The 15,973-nt window shown below is 39.6% G+C and overlaps 1 protein-coding gene across 10 annotated transcripts in view; it reads right to left on the bottom strand.

Annotated features, from left to right (window-relative positions):
- The window catches only part of rerea (arginine-glutamic acid dipeptide (RE) repeats a), a 563,072-nt gene that overhangs the window by 416,644 nt on the left and 130,455 nt on the right, over positions 1 to 15,973 (bottom strand). For 9 of the 10 annotated variants that reach the window (XR_010969624.1, XM_068017019.1, XM_068017023.1 and 6 more), the window contains exon 2: positions 9,193 to 9,638. The exons of the other annotated variant lie outside the window; for it this stretch is intronic. Coding sequence is in view for 8 of the 9 variants with exons in the window: in XM_068017019.1 (XP_067873120.1) it covers positions 9,193 to 9,493 (301 nt within the window). In the remaining variant the exon portion in view is untranslated. The remainder of the gene's footprint in view (positions 1 to 9,192; positions 9,639 to 15,973) is intronic. 10 annotated transcript variants of the gene reach the window in all.

Genomic DNA, 15,973 nt, shown 5'->3' with positions numbered 1-15,973 from the left:
ATTTGATCCAACCAGTCCGTGTTGGTGTTTATCCTCTGCACAAACAGCAGTCTTAATCCCATGTGCACACCCTGTTCCCATCTCACTTTATCTCCTTTCCTTCAACTACCTATGAACCATGTTGAATTGAAGAACAGGTGACAATCATCAATTCCGGTTCTGCATTCCACAACTGAACAACCTTCTGTTTGAAAGCTTCTCCTCTCTCTATCCTAAATCTCTCACGTGTCCCCTCATTCTAGATAAATACACCCGCAACACCCAGAATTCTGTCCCTTACTAGCAGACATAGAAATGCAAGATTTCACTCTCATATTGCAATACTATGGTTGCAATTGACCTGGACAAATCTGAATTTCCCATCAATGCTCCAATTTTACCCAACTCTTCGTGGTTCCAGAAACTACCCAAGTCAGATTCATGAGATATCTGTCCTAGTTATAGTCATCTCCCACTCCACCCTGTTATCCCACCTAGCAAAGAGACCAAAGAATTCTAATAACCAACGTTAGTGAGACAAAGAACAACTAATGTCATATTTATGGACTTTTATAAACTGAGAGGAGAAACCTTGCAAACAAGGTGAGTTTTTGATTTTCTAGTCAGAAAACACAGGTAAAATTAAACACAGAAGACTCTGTGGGGTTAAGCAAATTAAACCATTTGAGCCAGATTTATCTTTCTTAAATACTGAAATCACTTCAGCTTTGAATTTTTTCTTCAACTGGTACAGTAGTAAAATGTGTAAGGAGCATGCAACTTGAAGCTGGCTTCAAAATTGGCTAGTACAGAATCACAGGATAAAATTACACAGACTAATTATAGTTCCTGGAATTTGTTGAATTACAGCATTTGAATTGTACCACTAGGACCTGAACTACATCATCACAAAAGAACCAGTCCTGTTCAGCAAAACAACATCACCCAATAATCACAAAAATGGTTTCAACAGAAGAGATCTTCTGCGTAGGCTTGTATTATTACCAAAATAAAAATGTGAGCATGACATACTTAAATACCATATTAGCTACACTAAAGAATAGCTTCATTATGTTAACCCCTGGGGTATCTTAACTATAGCGCAGACTTCATCCAAACCTTAAATTACCAAAAGCAATGAATAAAACCAAACAAGAGTGTTCTTGTTTGCAGCAATGTGATGTATGACATCTTGTACAGCTAGATGACATCTTATCTGCGTTATGCGATTAAATATTTTCAGTCTTTTGATATTTCTGACATTTTAATGGTTTGGTGGGCTGAGCCGAAAGGACGGGAACATGACTGAACTGCAAATAGCCCTCTATGTTTCCATTTTACATTTCAGATGGCACAGAAAACTGAAGATTTAGGTGCGAATGAATGAGTAGGTGTGCATTTTAAATTCGCCAAGGACAATTCTAAGATGGAGCAAAACAGTACTGTGACACAGGTCCTGGTGAATTCAAGTCTCGACACGCACACATTGGTCGATTTTTAGGATAATGCGTGTATTCATTTTTCTTTGACAAAATACGTTTTTGCTGTTGTCATTCATTATTTGGTTTACTTGTGTGGTGACAGTCAGCCGCAAAATGGAATTTTGTATTGCAAGGTTAAATCAGGCATTTACTGAGGAGTTTTAAACACTTTACAGTTACATACAAATATATTTTAAAGTTATAATAGTTATTCCAACCAATAGCATAATCTTAAACTAGAAATCAAACAATCTAAAGCACCAGAGTTCTACTTTCCTCATGATTATCTCACCATTTCCCAAACCCAACAGGCAATCCAGCGATATTAAAACTCTAGCATAGAGTGCACACTTCTTGTAAGTGTCACACTCTTTCGAACATTTTTACAATTGTTGATGGATTGGAGCAGCATTCAACTTCTTATATCTTTGTAAATCAGTAGCCCTCACAATACTTTGTGCCTTACATAGCATTACACCCCTATTGTTATAAAACAGCGTCTCCTCCGGTCACAGGGACTGACGCCATGGGAAATCTGTGAGCAACTAAGGTGCCAGGAACTACTTTCAAACTGTGGAAGATTAGAATACAAGATGTAGTGTGCAGTTTATAAAATAAGTCCACCTTACAGTTTACAAAATCAGTCCTCTTAACAGTCATGTGTAATTTCCTTTTATGGTACTTCTGTTGCTCCAGAAGACAATAGGTGAAAGACTATTGATCTGAGAGATGGTAGCACCCCAAAATCCTTGGCATGTTTTAGTTTGTTCCTCAAAAGTTATTCAGCACGATAGGTTAAGAGAAAACATCTGATCCATGAAAAAAATACCTGCTGTTGCAGTGGACAGCTACATCTGGAAATGCTGAAACTGTGACATATAATTTGTGTATTAGATGTTGAAAATGTCAGTATCTATGATTTCTGTTTTCTTTCCCTGGTACATATAAGGTATGCTTTCGGTATATGCTTGGCATGAGTAATTTGCAGAAACATTCCTGCAGATGGAAATTTCCGAAATGACAAAATTATTACTTAGCTTGTAGGGGCTTCTCCATTCTTTAAATTTAGAGCACCCCGAACTGAGTGAGCAGGTACAGACTGTTTGGAGAAAAGTACAAAGGCACAACCGCCCTTTCAGACTATTTGATTGCCCAAGCTCTATAAGAGGGCCATGTCAATAAGGTAGGTTTGTTTTTGTCAAAATAGTGCCTATAAAAGAGAGCCTTTGAAAGGGCCCAAGTGGTCAGCCAGTTGGCAGTAGAATATAGAATTGGTTAGTGGCTTAATGATATCTGTGCAGTTGTCAGTATGATTTCAATAACTCATAATGGAGGACTTGTGAAATTTCTGTACTGTCCACTTGCTGTAAATAATAATGATGATAATGACCAAATATTGATTGTATCCTTCCAAATGTGGATTTGATCTGCAGAGACCATTTTACAAGCTATATAACACCAAAGTGCAGCACTGGTGTTGGGACATTTTGAGTTGATGAATTGAAAGCATCACACTAGAGGCATAATGGCAGAGCATTAAAGCATTATGGCTTCAGCACTGTTCTTTTCCATGAGCATATTAATACCAATATACTAAGTAAGCCAAGTGCCAGCATTGCAGTAGATCACCCAATTCTCATACTCAAGAATGTTATTCCAAGCTGCCCTCTGGAAATACGAAGTATCTGAGCAGAAATGTCAAGGAACATTGAGAAGGAATACCAGCTATGGATAGGAGAATAACAATCCTGATATAAATTTGCGATCAGAGGTGTTGATGGAGTCAAAACACCAGTGACTAGAACCTGGCACTGGAGCACTGATGCAGACAAAATACGCATAAAAAATAGGAGCAGGAGTAGACCATTCGGCCCCTCAAGCCTGCTTCGCCATTCAGTAAGATCATGGCTGATCTGACTGTGGCCTTAACTCCACTTTCCTGCCTGACCCTCATAATCCTCGACTCCCTTGTTGATCAAAAATCTGTCTAACTCAGCCTTCAATATATTCAATGACTCAACCTCTACTGCTCTCTAGGAAAGAAAGTCCAAACACTAACAACCCTCAGAGAAGAAATTCCTCCTCATCTCCATCTTAAATGGAAGACCAGTTAATTTGAAACTGTGCCCCCTAGTCCTAGATTCCTCCATAAGGAAAAATATCCTCTAAGCATCTACTCTATCAAGCCTCCTCAGAATCTTATACATTTCAATAAAATCACTTCTCAATCTCCTAAACTCCAATGAGTATAGGCCCAACCTGCTCATCTTTTCCTCATAAGATGAACCACTTATCCCAGGAATCAGCCTAGTGAACCTTCTCTGAACTGCTTCCAATGTAAGTATGTCCCTCCTTTAATAAGGTGACCAAAACTGTACACAATACTCGAACGGTGGTCTCACCAATGCCCTGTACAGTTGTAGCAAGACTTCCCTACATTTATACTCCATCCCCCTTGCAATAAATTCCATCTGCCTTCCTAATTACTTCTGTACCTGCATGCTGACTTTTTGTTATTCATCTACAAGTACACCCAGGTCCCTCTGTACTGCAGCATTCTGCAGTCACCCTCCATTTAAATAATATTCTGCTTTACTATTCTTCCTGCCAAAGTGGACAACCTCACATTTTCCCACAGTTTATCTTTTCAGCAAGGATCACCTCAGAAATGTGAAATACTGAAAGCAGACCCAAAGTAGCAAGAGACCAAAGAACAAGACTTGAAATAAAGGTGCAGTAAAGAACCTATAATCCCTTTTCTATTGGAGATTTTACACTCAGAAAGGAAAATCCCAATGAAGTAGCCCAAATCTTCAAAAGTAAGATGCCCCAAACTTTAGAAGTGTTAAAAGGGGCCAAAAGCCAATGGTAGAGTTAGTGCAAAGTGAGACAAACAAGAGAGTGTTCTATGATGGTGACCAGCTGCAGCTATTAGGTGTTTTCTCTATCACTGCAACACTTTCCAAAGCCAGATGACTACTCCCCTTTTGTTGCTTCTTGAGCACTGGTTGGTACTGGAACAACTCACACCTTCAAACCGATGCAAATGAACTGACGTCAAAGAGAACCGGAGTTAAAATGGGCTGGTGAAAAAAATCAACAGTTCATTCCTATCCACATCGAGATTGTGCCTCTCAAGGTCATCTTATATTAAAAAGACTTCTGGGTTGCCCCAGCTGAACATGACCCTGAAGCCAGCAGTATCTCTAAGGCCAGTGCCATGTGATTTGGGATTTTCTTGATTGGTACAGGGTCAAAAAAACAGTTTCTTTGTTTATAATTCTCTCCCTTGACTTAAGGGCCCAAGCTGCACATGTAATTACTCCAAAGTCTTATTTGTAACTTTCCTATTTCTGCTGTAGACCTTCAATGACATCAGAAGTTCTCGTATTGTGCTGGCATCCTTCCATCTACAAAAGAAGATGGACAGAGAGTAAACAATCCATTTAGGTGGGGTGTCTTCTCTTGGTGCACCTTTGCTGATGGCTAGGAAGACCAATCCTCCAGAAGCAGGTTCTGCCACAAGTGCGGCATGTGAAGCTGCCAAGTGATGCTGTGAGTTGTTGTTTTCGACGTTGGCATCTGTTGCCAAGCTGCTGTAGCCACTGGTCATCATTGTAGTGCACTCCAGTCTGCAGGGTGTGTCACCGTTTCCCTCTTACACCAGCTAGTGACTCCCAGGTGCAATTGTCGACATTTAGGGCTTTCATGTCACACTTGCAAGTATCCTTGAAGCGGAGCTTTGAGCACCCCACTGGTTGTCTGACCCTGGCTACCTCACCATACAGAAGATCCTTGGGTGTGAGACCATCTTCCATCCTGCAGGCAGGTCCAATCCACCGAAGCTGCCTTCGTTCAATTAGTGCCAACACACTTGGGAGCTCTGCCTTTGAGAGCACTACCGCATTTGTAATTTTGACTGGTTAGCAAATTCTGCTACCTTGGGTCCACGGTGATAGACCATCTGTCCCTTGATGCATAGCTCAATACACGCATAGGGAAAACAGCTACCACCTTTGGCCAACTCGTGAAAAGCGCATGGGATAACACCAAGCTGACCCTTAGGAGCAAGCTGATGGTTTATAAGGCCTGTCTTCTCAGCACCTTGCTGTATGGCTGTGAAACATGAGCGATTTAGAGCTACCAGAAAAAGCTCAATAATTTTCATCTTTGCTGTCTGTAGCACGAGTATATCCAGAAGATCTATACAGTACAGATAATGATGATAAAATCTCAAAATTCAGCCAGAACAAACAATAACCAATAATACAAGTGGTTGTCCTTTGCTACTCACAGCACAATACCTCCAAAAGCATTTTCCTCAAGGCGGCAGGGAACCAAACCACCTTTTCTGAAGGTAGCAGCAATGGTCAGTGGGGTATCAGGAGACAACATGTCATAGCAGAAAATAGTGAATAGTTTAAACAATCATGTGAACCCAGGCAAGGGTAAATCAGCTTGGAGTTTTCCACTTCATCCAATTTCAGTTTTCCATTTTGTCTTGAAATTTCCACTTACCATTACTGGCAATTTGTGCTTACCACTACTGCTTTTTGCTGCACTTCACAACACAATTAGCATATTTTCAAAAAAACAGAGGTGACAAAGATGATACTCAGCCAGCATTGAAATAGCAACAAGTGAGAGAAAGGCAGCATTACAATAAACAATATGGTTCCGTCAAGTTTCCCCATTGCAATCACTTGTAAGGCACTTGATTTTGTTTTATCAATTGGGTGATTTTCTATGTTAAAATGTGCTATATAGAAGAAAGCTGCTGTAGGAAACTAAAATTAGGGTTATTCTAAACTTCATTCAGCGTGTTAAGTGGTAGCTTTCAAACTGCAACTCAATTAATTTCAGTAGAATGTGCATTGTGTGTCAAAGTTATAGATTAGAAGTCATGGCCCATATCAAAGCGACAATAACCTGCAGCTTCTAATTACAGTACAGCTGTTCCAGTGGGGGAGAAAAACTTGAAAACTGCAGACTAATAAAGCCCATCTTGAGCATAAGCTATACTTAACACAATTAGAAATTGTTCCTAAAAAGTAACTACACAGTATACTATCCTTCCATCCCTGACCTTGACAGCAGAAGCACTACAGATAGCCTTGATGTTCCTAAACTAAACCAGCCAGTGCCCCTCACTGATCCCTGCTGAAAAGAGCAAGTACGTGGACACTGGGGAATGAATGAATCATGCTCAGCTGTGATGTTTCCCACAGCTAAATCAGCTGCTGATTTTCATATTAAGAATGGGGACAGAAAAAAAAGTTTGAATAATTTTGACCCCTTACTGCTAATGATGTAGATTCACAGCTCAGCATAAGTTGGTATTTACATAAAGAGGAGACATAAGGGTGGACAGTGAGAAAAGTGTAAAATTCACACATCAGAAGCATTCTGAGACTGGAAATAAGCAATTTTGTTTACAGATGTGCAGGGCTTTACTCTGCATCCAGCTATTTTGCATCAACTTCGCAATTTCTGACAATGGACACAGGCTGCCATTGACCTACATTAATATCGCAACCCAATGAGCACAGTTTCATCATAAATATAAAAACATGAAACTACCAATTTGAAAAGACAATATTTGGCTCCACAATAATCTTGATCGTAGAATCACAGAAAGTTTAAGGCATAGAAAGAGGCCACTTGGCCCATCGTCTCTGTGCCGGCTGAAAAACGATCCACCTATTCTAATCCCACCCTCCAGCAAGGTCAGTAGCCTTGCAGCTTACGTCACTTGAGATGCATATCCAGACTCTATCTGAATGAGTTGAGGGTCTCTGCCTCAACTACCCACTCTTTCAGGCAGAGTTCCAGACCATCATCGCCCTCTGGGTGAAAAGGTTTTTTCTCATCTCCCGTCTGAATTTTTCTACCAATCACTTGAAATCTATGTCCCCTCGTCACTGACCTCTCTGCTAAGGTGAATAGACCCTTCACCTCCACTCTATCCAGGTCTCTTAAAATTTTGTACATTTCAATCAGATCTCCCCTCAGCCTTCTCTGTTCCAAGAAGAACAACCCCAGCCTATCCAATCTTTCCTCATAGCTGCACTTTTCCAGTCCTGACAACATCCTCGTAAATCTCCTCTGTACCCTCTCTAGTTCAATTACATCCTTTCTGTAATGAGGTGACCAGAACTGCACACAGTACTCAAGTAGTGGTCTAACCAATGAGTTATACAGTTCCAGGATAACCTCCCTGCTCTTGTATTCTATACCTCGGCTAATAAAGGAAAGGATTCAATATGTCTTCTTAACCACCTTATCGGCCTGTCCTGCTACCTTCAGGGATCTGTGGACATTCACTCCAAGGTCCCTTACTTCCTCTACACTTCTCAGTATTTTCCCATTAATCGTGTATTCCTTTGCCTTGTGTGACCTCCCCAAATGCATCACCTCACACTTCTCCAAGTTGAATTCCATTTGCCACTATTCTACCCATCTGACCAGACCATCAATATCTTCCTGCAGCTATCCTCGTCGCTATCTACCACATGGCCAATCTTTGTGTCACCTGCAAATGATAATGCCCCCTACATTTACGCCCAAATCCTTAAACCACAAAAAGTAAGGGACCCAGTACTGAGCCTTGCGGAATGCCACTGCAAACAGCCCTCCAGTTGCTAAAATAGCCGGCAACAATTACCCTTTGTTTCCTGCCACTGAGCCAATTTTGTATCCACCTTACCCTATTTCCCTGGATCCCACAGGATTTTATTTTTTTAACCAGTCTGCCCTGTGGGACCTTGTCAAAAGCCTTGCTAAAATCCATGTGGACCACATCAACTGCACTACCCTCATATATCCTCCTTGTTACTTCTTCAAAAAATTCAATCAAGTTGGTCAAACAAGATCTTCCCTTAACAAATCCATGCTGACTATCCTTGATTAACCTGTGCCTAAGTGACAATTTATCCTCTCTCTCAGAATAGATTCCAATAGTTTGCCCACTACTGAGGTTAGACTGACTGGCCTGTAATTATTCAGTCTATCCTTCGCTCCCTTTTCAAACAGAGGTACAACATTAGCAATTCTTTAATTCTCTGTGCTGAGACTTGGGGGAAGAGAGGTAGGTATGTTCATGCAGACAATGGATTACATTAATGTGTGGAAAACTTCCCAGTTTCAAACCAAAAACCTTTATCTTTATACAATTCAGGATTAGAAATTAACATGCTGAATACAAGTAAAAAGTCCAGAACTCAAAATCTGGCTTTCCACCCAAATTTCTTTAGCATGCCAAGCAGGAAATGTGTTGAGATAGTGGGATTTTCTGGTATACTGGGGGAGAGTGTCAAGTGACAATTTACTACATTCTATTTTACGATTACTAGACACAAAAACATTCCAACACGGAGTTATTATCGATATTTTCTGGGAATCAAACTGCAAAATATTTCAATAAACTGCAAGTAATTAAGTCAATTATTTAACCTTTAGTAAGATCATCATTACACATTAACTGCACGGAGGCAATGTCATCTCAATACCTGATTACTGAAGGGGAAAAAAGAGGGACAAAGAGCTACATCAAAGTGATTTCAAGGCCATAATCTTAAATCGAGGTTTAAAAGACCATTAAAGATGGCTTACGTTATACTCAAAGTTAATGACATCACCTGAACCCCCTGACAAAACTGCTGCCTTGTAATCTTGGCATCCATTATTGTCTTTTTAACATCATCCAGCAAATCAATCATGAAGTACTACTTGCCTCCAGGCCTGTAGACAACATCATCCTCTGTTACAAATGAAGTTATATCACCGGTCTCTGCTCTCTCGTAACGCGATTTCTTTTTTGGTGGTTTCTTTATTTTTGACTTTTTCCCAGCTTCTTCATTAGTAGCACTGTCTTTGTCATTTTCTTCATCTTCAGTGTGGTCACTTTCTGCATAGTTTTTAGCACCTCCTTCCAAAGTGCAGCTGCGGCGTGGCCTGGAATGTTCATTCTCTCGTTTATCCCTTCTATCTCTCTCCTTGTCCCGATCACGATCTTTCTCTTTATCTGCTGTCATGATTCGCCACGTTCCTTCCTCTGTCCTCTCACGGCTTGGCCTCCGTGAAAGGTAGACAGTAAGCCTGGGCTTCAGTCTTCTGAATTTAATGCTCAATTCCAGGAAAAATCCGGCCACTCCAATAACCCCAAAATGTTAGTAACGGCTGGAAAAAACAAGAAAGAAACAGATTACAAAACTACGTTCACAAAACAGTATGTTCCAAATATGTAATAAAAACAAAAATGCTGGAAATACTCAGCAGGTCTGGCAGCATCTGTGGAGAGAGACCTGAAACAGTAACTCTGCTTCTCTCTCCACAGATGCTGCCAGACCTGAATATTTCCAGCATTTTTTGTTTTTATTTCAGATTTCCAGCATCTGCAGTATTTTGCTTTTATTTTTGTTCCAAATATGTGCCTACCAACTTTAATTTGAAGGGGAGTGGAAAAGAAATGGCAAATTGAGCAAAGGAAAAGATGTGCTACCCATCACGATGACAACATACCTTAAAGAGCTTGCCAGTTAAAACTCACCATTTTTCACCCCAACCCAAGTACCAACTATGATCAAGTTGCAGATCATCCAGGTAAACTACTGGATGACGCCAAGAAACATTTTACTTTTCCCTTCCTCTCTATTGATAAGTGCATCACCTCCATTCAGTTTCACCTGTGATAAAGATTAGGAACTTCACAGAATAAAGGACCAAAGTTATATTCTAGCACCCCTTTACAAAGTGTGCTTACACACCAATCCACAGCACCACATTCCTATTGCAATCAAACCTCACTGTTGCTAATTACAGCACAGTTCATTGCCAAATTCTAACCACCACCGAAACATGATCTGGTAATCGTTGATTCTACTGTCACACACAATAGGTGTGGAGGAAATAATCATTCTGTTAATCTAATAACCAATGATATCAGATGCCCTTTGCTTCTATTTCAACCATGCTCAGATTTTACGACAGGCAAAGAGTGTTGTGCTGTCACCTCCAGTCACAGTCAGCTTAACAGCATCCTCTCCTGAGTCAGTAGGCAATGGGTTCAAGCCTCATTCCACGACTTCAGCATGTGGACCATGCTGAAACTTGCACTACATTGTCAGAGATACCATCCTTCAGAGGACAAGTTAGAAAAAGACCCTGCCTGCCTCTTTCAGTATTTCAAGTGCACATTAAAGACCCCATGGAACTATTTGAAAAGGGGCAGGGGGTTCTTCCAGAGTCTTGATCATCATTATTCCCTCAAACCAGCACAGCCAAAACTAGATTAACTACTCATCTCAATGCTGTTTGTCGGACTTTGCAGTGCGCAAAATGGCTGCCACATTCACCTGCATAACAGTGACATAATTTCCAATGTAATCCATTGTATGTGAACTTTACAGAGAGATGCAATAAGGCAGTATACAAACAAATATCCCTTCTTTCCAATTGTGTTGAAGAGCCAATTCTTGTACTTCCATGAAAGAATTAACTGAATCCCTGCCATCTTATGATTTAATTAGCAGGCTTTTTCCAGGTTGGACACAGTATTTGGTTTGTGCAAGCCTGTGTTAGATGAGGTCTCTGGGATCCTTGGCAGCCTATCATTGAATCACTCTATATGCCTGTTGAGAACTCTACAGCTATTGAATACTCACCGTACTGATTTAAAAAATAGTTAAATTACAACCAATTGCCAGGTAAGGTTTAGTGGAATCTAAAGAAATCCAAGCTTTCTTTTCAAATGCAGAGGTAGACTGGCAGTTATAATATCTTTATCCAATACAATTAATCCAGTGACCTTGTTTCCCTTCTTTCAATGTTATATGCTCCTCCTCCCCACCATTCCTGAAGAAGACTAATCCTTGCTGGGATGCACTTCCAAGGATGATGGGCATCCTCCAGTGCCTCACTGAATTTGCTATTAAACACATATGAGCTTTGACAATGAATGTCAGCAGGCTATTCAACCACTGGGGTCATTACAACTGGTTCTCAAGATTTTATCTATTCATGAACATGTCAAGTACTTGTATTACCTGATACTACTTAATATATATAATACAATACATAAATTCAATAGAAAGCTACCAAAAAATTCCAATAATGGTCACTGCATGGGTTCCAAAGATACAAATTCATACAGTTAAACAAATTTTAATCCATTTTGGTGCAATTTTCTGAAACACTATGTGCTATAGGGCTAAATTTGTTAAGCATGCCCCGAACTATTTAGCTCAGTTTCAGAAATACTTGAAATCAGACAAATACAAACTGAAATTCTATGATTCTATGAAAGCAGCCTTTATCATATTTCTACACAATTGCTACTTATGTCTGTAAACCTGTTTTTCCATATCCTATAAAATTCTGCATTATTGAAGTCACGCTTCTGAGGGTAAAAAAAATCTAGTTTATACACTTCCAATCACTGCACAGCCTGTTGAAAAGAACTTGGTCACACATTCAGCATTTGCAGTAAATCAAAATACACCAACTGTTGAGAACTGAGCAGAGTAGACAGATAAAAATATACTAGGATGAACATAAATATACCTTATTAAAGATATATGGAGACACCTAAAGAAATCCACCTTGGCATACTCTTTAAAACATCTGGAGGCATATTATCAGGTACAGAAATTACTGGTACCACAGTCATATTTACAAAACAACAATCTACTTACTGCGATGCAGTTTTGAACTCCAAGCAAGAAATAGGATTTAAATATAACTGAGTGATTCTGGGATTCAGTGCAAATATTAAATTGGTATGTGACTGGAATGCAATACCACATTATTTTTATGGTGATCACATTTTGGGATACGTTCCATCTCTGAACATGCAACTAAGTAGTGTTGGGGATTTTTCCTTTTGTACAGTAAATAGCATCTCCGGCACCAAAACTGAAGTACTGTAAATGGAACCAAGTATACAAATAGAACCCAAGCAAATGTTCATAGGTTATAATTTTCAGCAACACAATTTATCTTTCCTTTCAACAATTTGTATTTATATAGCGCCTTTAAAGTAGCAAGACGTCCCAAGGCGCTTTGCACAAGCGTTGAACAAAATTTCCTCTCCAGTGGTGTTTGGTCAGGAGAATGGGGCAATCCAACTGAAAAACTTTATGGCTGAGATCAACAAGAGCATTTTTCAGCTGGAACCCAAGGGAACCTTCCTGAATTATCATCTATCCAGCCAAGTTTACCCTCAAAGGGAGTGCCAAACACACATGCCCATCAAGACTGAGACAGTACAATGCTCTAGTTTTGAAACCATCAGGCCTTAGAAAATGTGAACAATGTAATTTTGAAAATGTATGTGACAGAACATAAGCTCCAATTCAGAAAACTAAGAGCTCAGTCACAGAGTTTTAAGACTCCAACTTCATCCATCAGTAAGAAAATTTAGGCACAAACTAGAACGTAGATCAATATAAAATTTTAGTGATGTCCAGTTCTTAGCGATTAGATGCATATTCATTTGAATCAGATATAAAATGCCTGTACCAGGCAGTGTTTATAGAAGTCTGATCTTTTCATTAAAATTAATGATCCACAAGGGTAGTAGAGTTTCCAGTGAATATTACAGTCTGGCAGACGATCCTCTGTATTCCGGGAAATAACTAACAAAGCAGCTGGCTGTGTCGAACATAATCCAGACCGATTTTATCTGCATCTCTTACGATCTTGGCAGGTCTCCCAAAATTAATCATCCTTACTTAAGGCAGTGTTACATATTTTACAAGCATTTTGTCATAGGCTTGCCTGGAACAAATCCTTAAGGCTCCGATAAATGACATCACAATGGATGAAAGAAGTGTGTATTTATGTAGCATTTAAATATCCAGAAAATCTATTTTACCAAGAGGAAGTACAGCTGGTAAAGGAGGGTCTAGTGCAATTTAAAAAAAAGGATCCATGTAAACAGACACCAACTCAGCATGAAGAATTTTTCATAACCTTTTCTTCATTACTTAGCTACTTTTTTCCCCTCAGGAGTGAGAACGTGTTCTATTTAACGATATCTTTATAAACAACCCATGTGATGCATCTAACAACTATTGTTACATACTGAATGGCATTCCTTCCACTATTGTTGGGTGGTAAGTACTCTGGTTATTTAATAACATGTATTGGGAAAAGAAGTGGGAAGGAAATTGATCAGGATTTCATTAAAACTGGAGGAAGATTTTATCCAGTGAATAGCTATGCCATATGGACAAGGAAGGCCCTGGGTTCAATTGCTCTTCTATGAACTGGATAATCTCAACTGAAGCAGCAAAAAAGATGTTATGATTGGTCTCTGCGCCGCCAGGTGGTAATGGAAGGAGGAAACAGTGAAGGAAAGAAACGGAAATAAAATGGGTTGGATTCCCGCTCTTGCTCACTATCCATGAACCTTCATCAAAGTGCACAACTGTGTCATTAAGTGAGAACAGGAGTTGGCTCTGTGGTGCCCCTGTAGTAGAAAAGCCCGTCAATACTAAATGTTAAGGCTCACATATTAATAAGTACCACCTGGAAAAGGTGCAGAACAACTGTCACAATCATATTTCAGACTGTGGAATCATATTCCAGCAGGTGCTCAACAAATTTACAAATAGAGAAAGGAGAAAGTGAAGGAAAAAAATGGCTACATCCCAAACTCATACAGGTTAAATACTTCTTCAATAAATAAAAGCAAAATACTGCAGATGCTGAAAATCTGAAACAAAAACAAAGTGCTGGAAATACTCAGCAGGTCAGGCAGCCTCTGTGGAATATTTTTTCAATATTTTTCAGGGAGTTCAGAAATGTTTTTGTCCTTATATTTAACTATCACCCATTTAGTGCCTTGCCTACATTGTGTAGCAATATCATTGATATGTAAATTTAATGCAACCATTCTGCAATTTATTATAAATTTTAGCATACTTGTTTCATTTCCATCAGTCATAGTTCTGTATCTTACTCCCAGGAGCCCATTTTGATTCGCTTGCAAACACAAAGATCCCTGCTGTATGCAATAGACATTTTGATATTTCTGTACAATAAAACTATTACACTCGAGTGATACAAAAATTCATTCCATTTTGTGATATCATGAATAAAATTATTTCACCTTTCTCTGATACTTTGTCTAGGAGATTTTCTTTTATGCTCAAGACTTTCATCAACAGCACAGGAAATGAGTAATTAGCAATTTTTTTTTCTCATTTAGTATAAACAACCACAACTTGGCTGTGTTTCTCCATGCAGTAACTGCATATAGTAAAATCAAGCACTAGAAACCAAAGCATCTGAATGTGATATCTGGATCAGTATTTGCATATTGAATTGCAAAAATTCAGAAGTGAATTGTGGGGGAGTCTAAAACCAGGAGCCAGAAAAATAAGACAGTCACCAATAAATCCAAGAAAGAATTCAAGAGAAACTTCTTTACTCAGAGTGGTTAGAATTAGGAACTTGCTACCACATGGAGTAGTGCAAAGGGGAAGCTTGATAAGCACAAGGGAGAAAAGAACAGAAGAATAAGGTAACAGGGTCAGGCGAAGAGGGGAGGGAAGCAGGCTTGCGTGGAGCATAAACACTGGCATAGATCAGTTGAGCCAAATGACCTGTTTCTGTGCTGTAAATTCTATACAACTTTATATAGTTGAACAGAAAAGCATAGATGCATTTAAAGAGAAGTTAGGTAAGTACATGAAGAAGAAAGGAATGGAAGGATATGTTGACATGGTGAGAAGAAATAATATAGGAGAGTCATGTGAAGCATAAACACTGGCATAGACCCATTGGGTTAAATAGCCTGTTTCGGTGCTGTAAACATTATGTAATTTTATGTAAATGCAATTCCATGGTTTGAGCATTAATTTACCATCAACTGAATAGAACTGATCTAATACCATAGTTTCCGGTTCCACACTAAAGCACGGAACGCGAAGACATTTTAATTATTTGCATGTTTATTAAGTCAGTCACCCATCCATAACTTACTGATGAAAAGTAGTATTTAAATAGAAGACAACTACTCAATTTCAGTCTATCACAATCACTTTTGACCGAGCATGGCATCAAGGAGCCCGAGCAAAACTGGAGTCAATGGGAATCGCGGAAAACTCTCCATTGGTTGGAGTCATACCTAGCACAAAGGAAGATGGTTGTAGTTTTTGACGGTCAATCATCTCAGTCCCAGGACATCACTGCAGGAGTTCCTCAGGGTAGTGTCCTTGGCCCAACCATCCTCAGCTGCTTCATCAATGACTTTCCCTACATCATAAGGTCAGAATCAGTGATGTTCACTGATGATTGCACAATGTTCAGTATCACTCGCAACTCCTCAGATACTGAAGCAGCCCGTGTTGAAATGCAGCAAGACCTGGACAACATTCAGGTTTGGGCTGATAAGTGGCAAATAACATTTGTGCCACACAAGTGCCGGGCAACGACCATCTCAAACGAGAAGCTAACCATCTCCCCTTGATGTTCAATGGCATTACCATCGCTGAATCCCCCACTATCAA

The sequence above is a fragment of the Heterodontus francisci genome, chromosome 37 (genome assembly GCF_036365525.1).
Source record: "Heterodontus francisci isolate sHetFra1 chromosome 37, sHetFra1.hap1, whole genome shotgun sequence".
NCBI classification, from domain to species: Eukaryota; Metazoa; Chordata; class Chondrichthyes; order Heterodontiformes; family Heterodontidae; genus Heterodontus; species Heterodontus francisci.
Note: the sequence above shows the minus strand (reverse complement) of the source record. Positions and strands in the feature narration are given on the sequence as shown.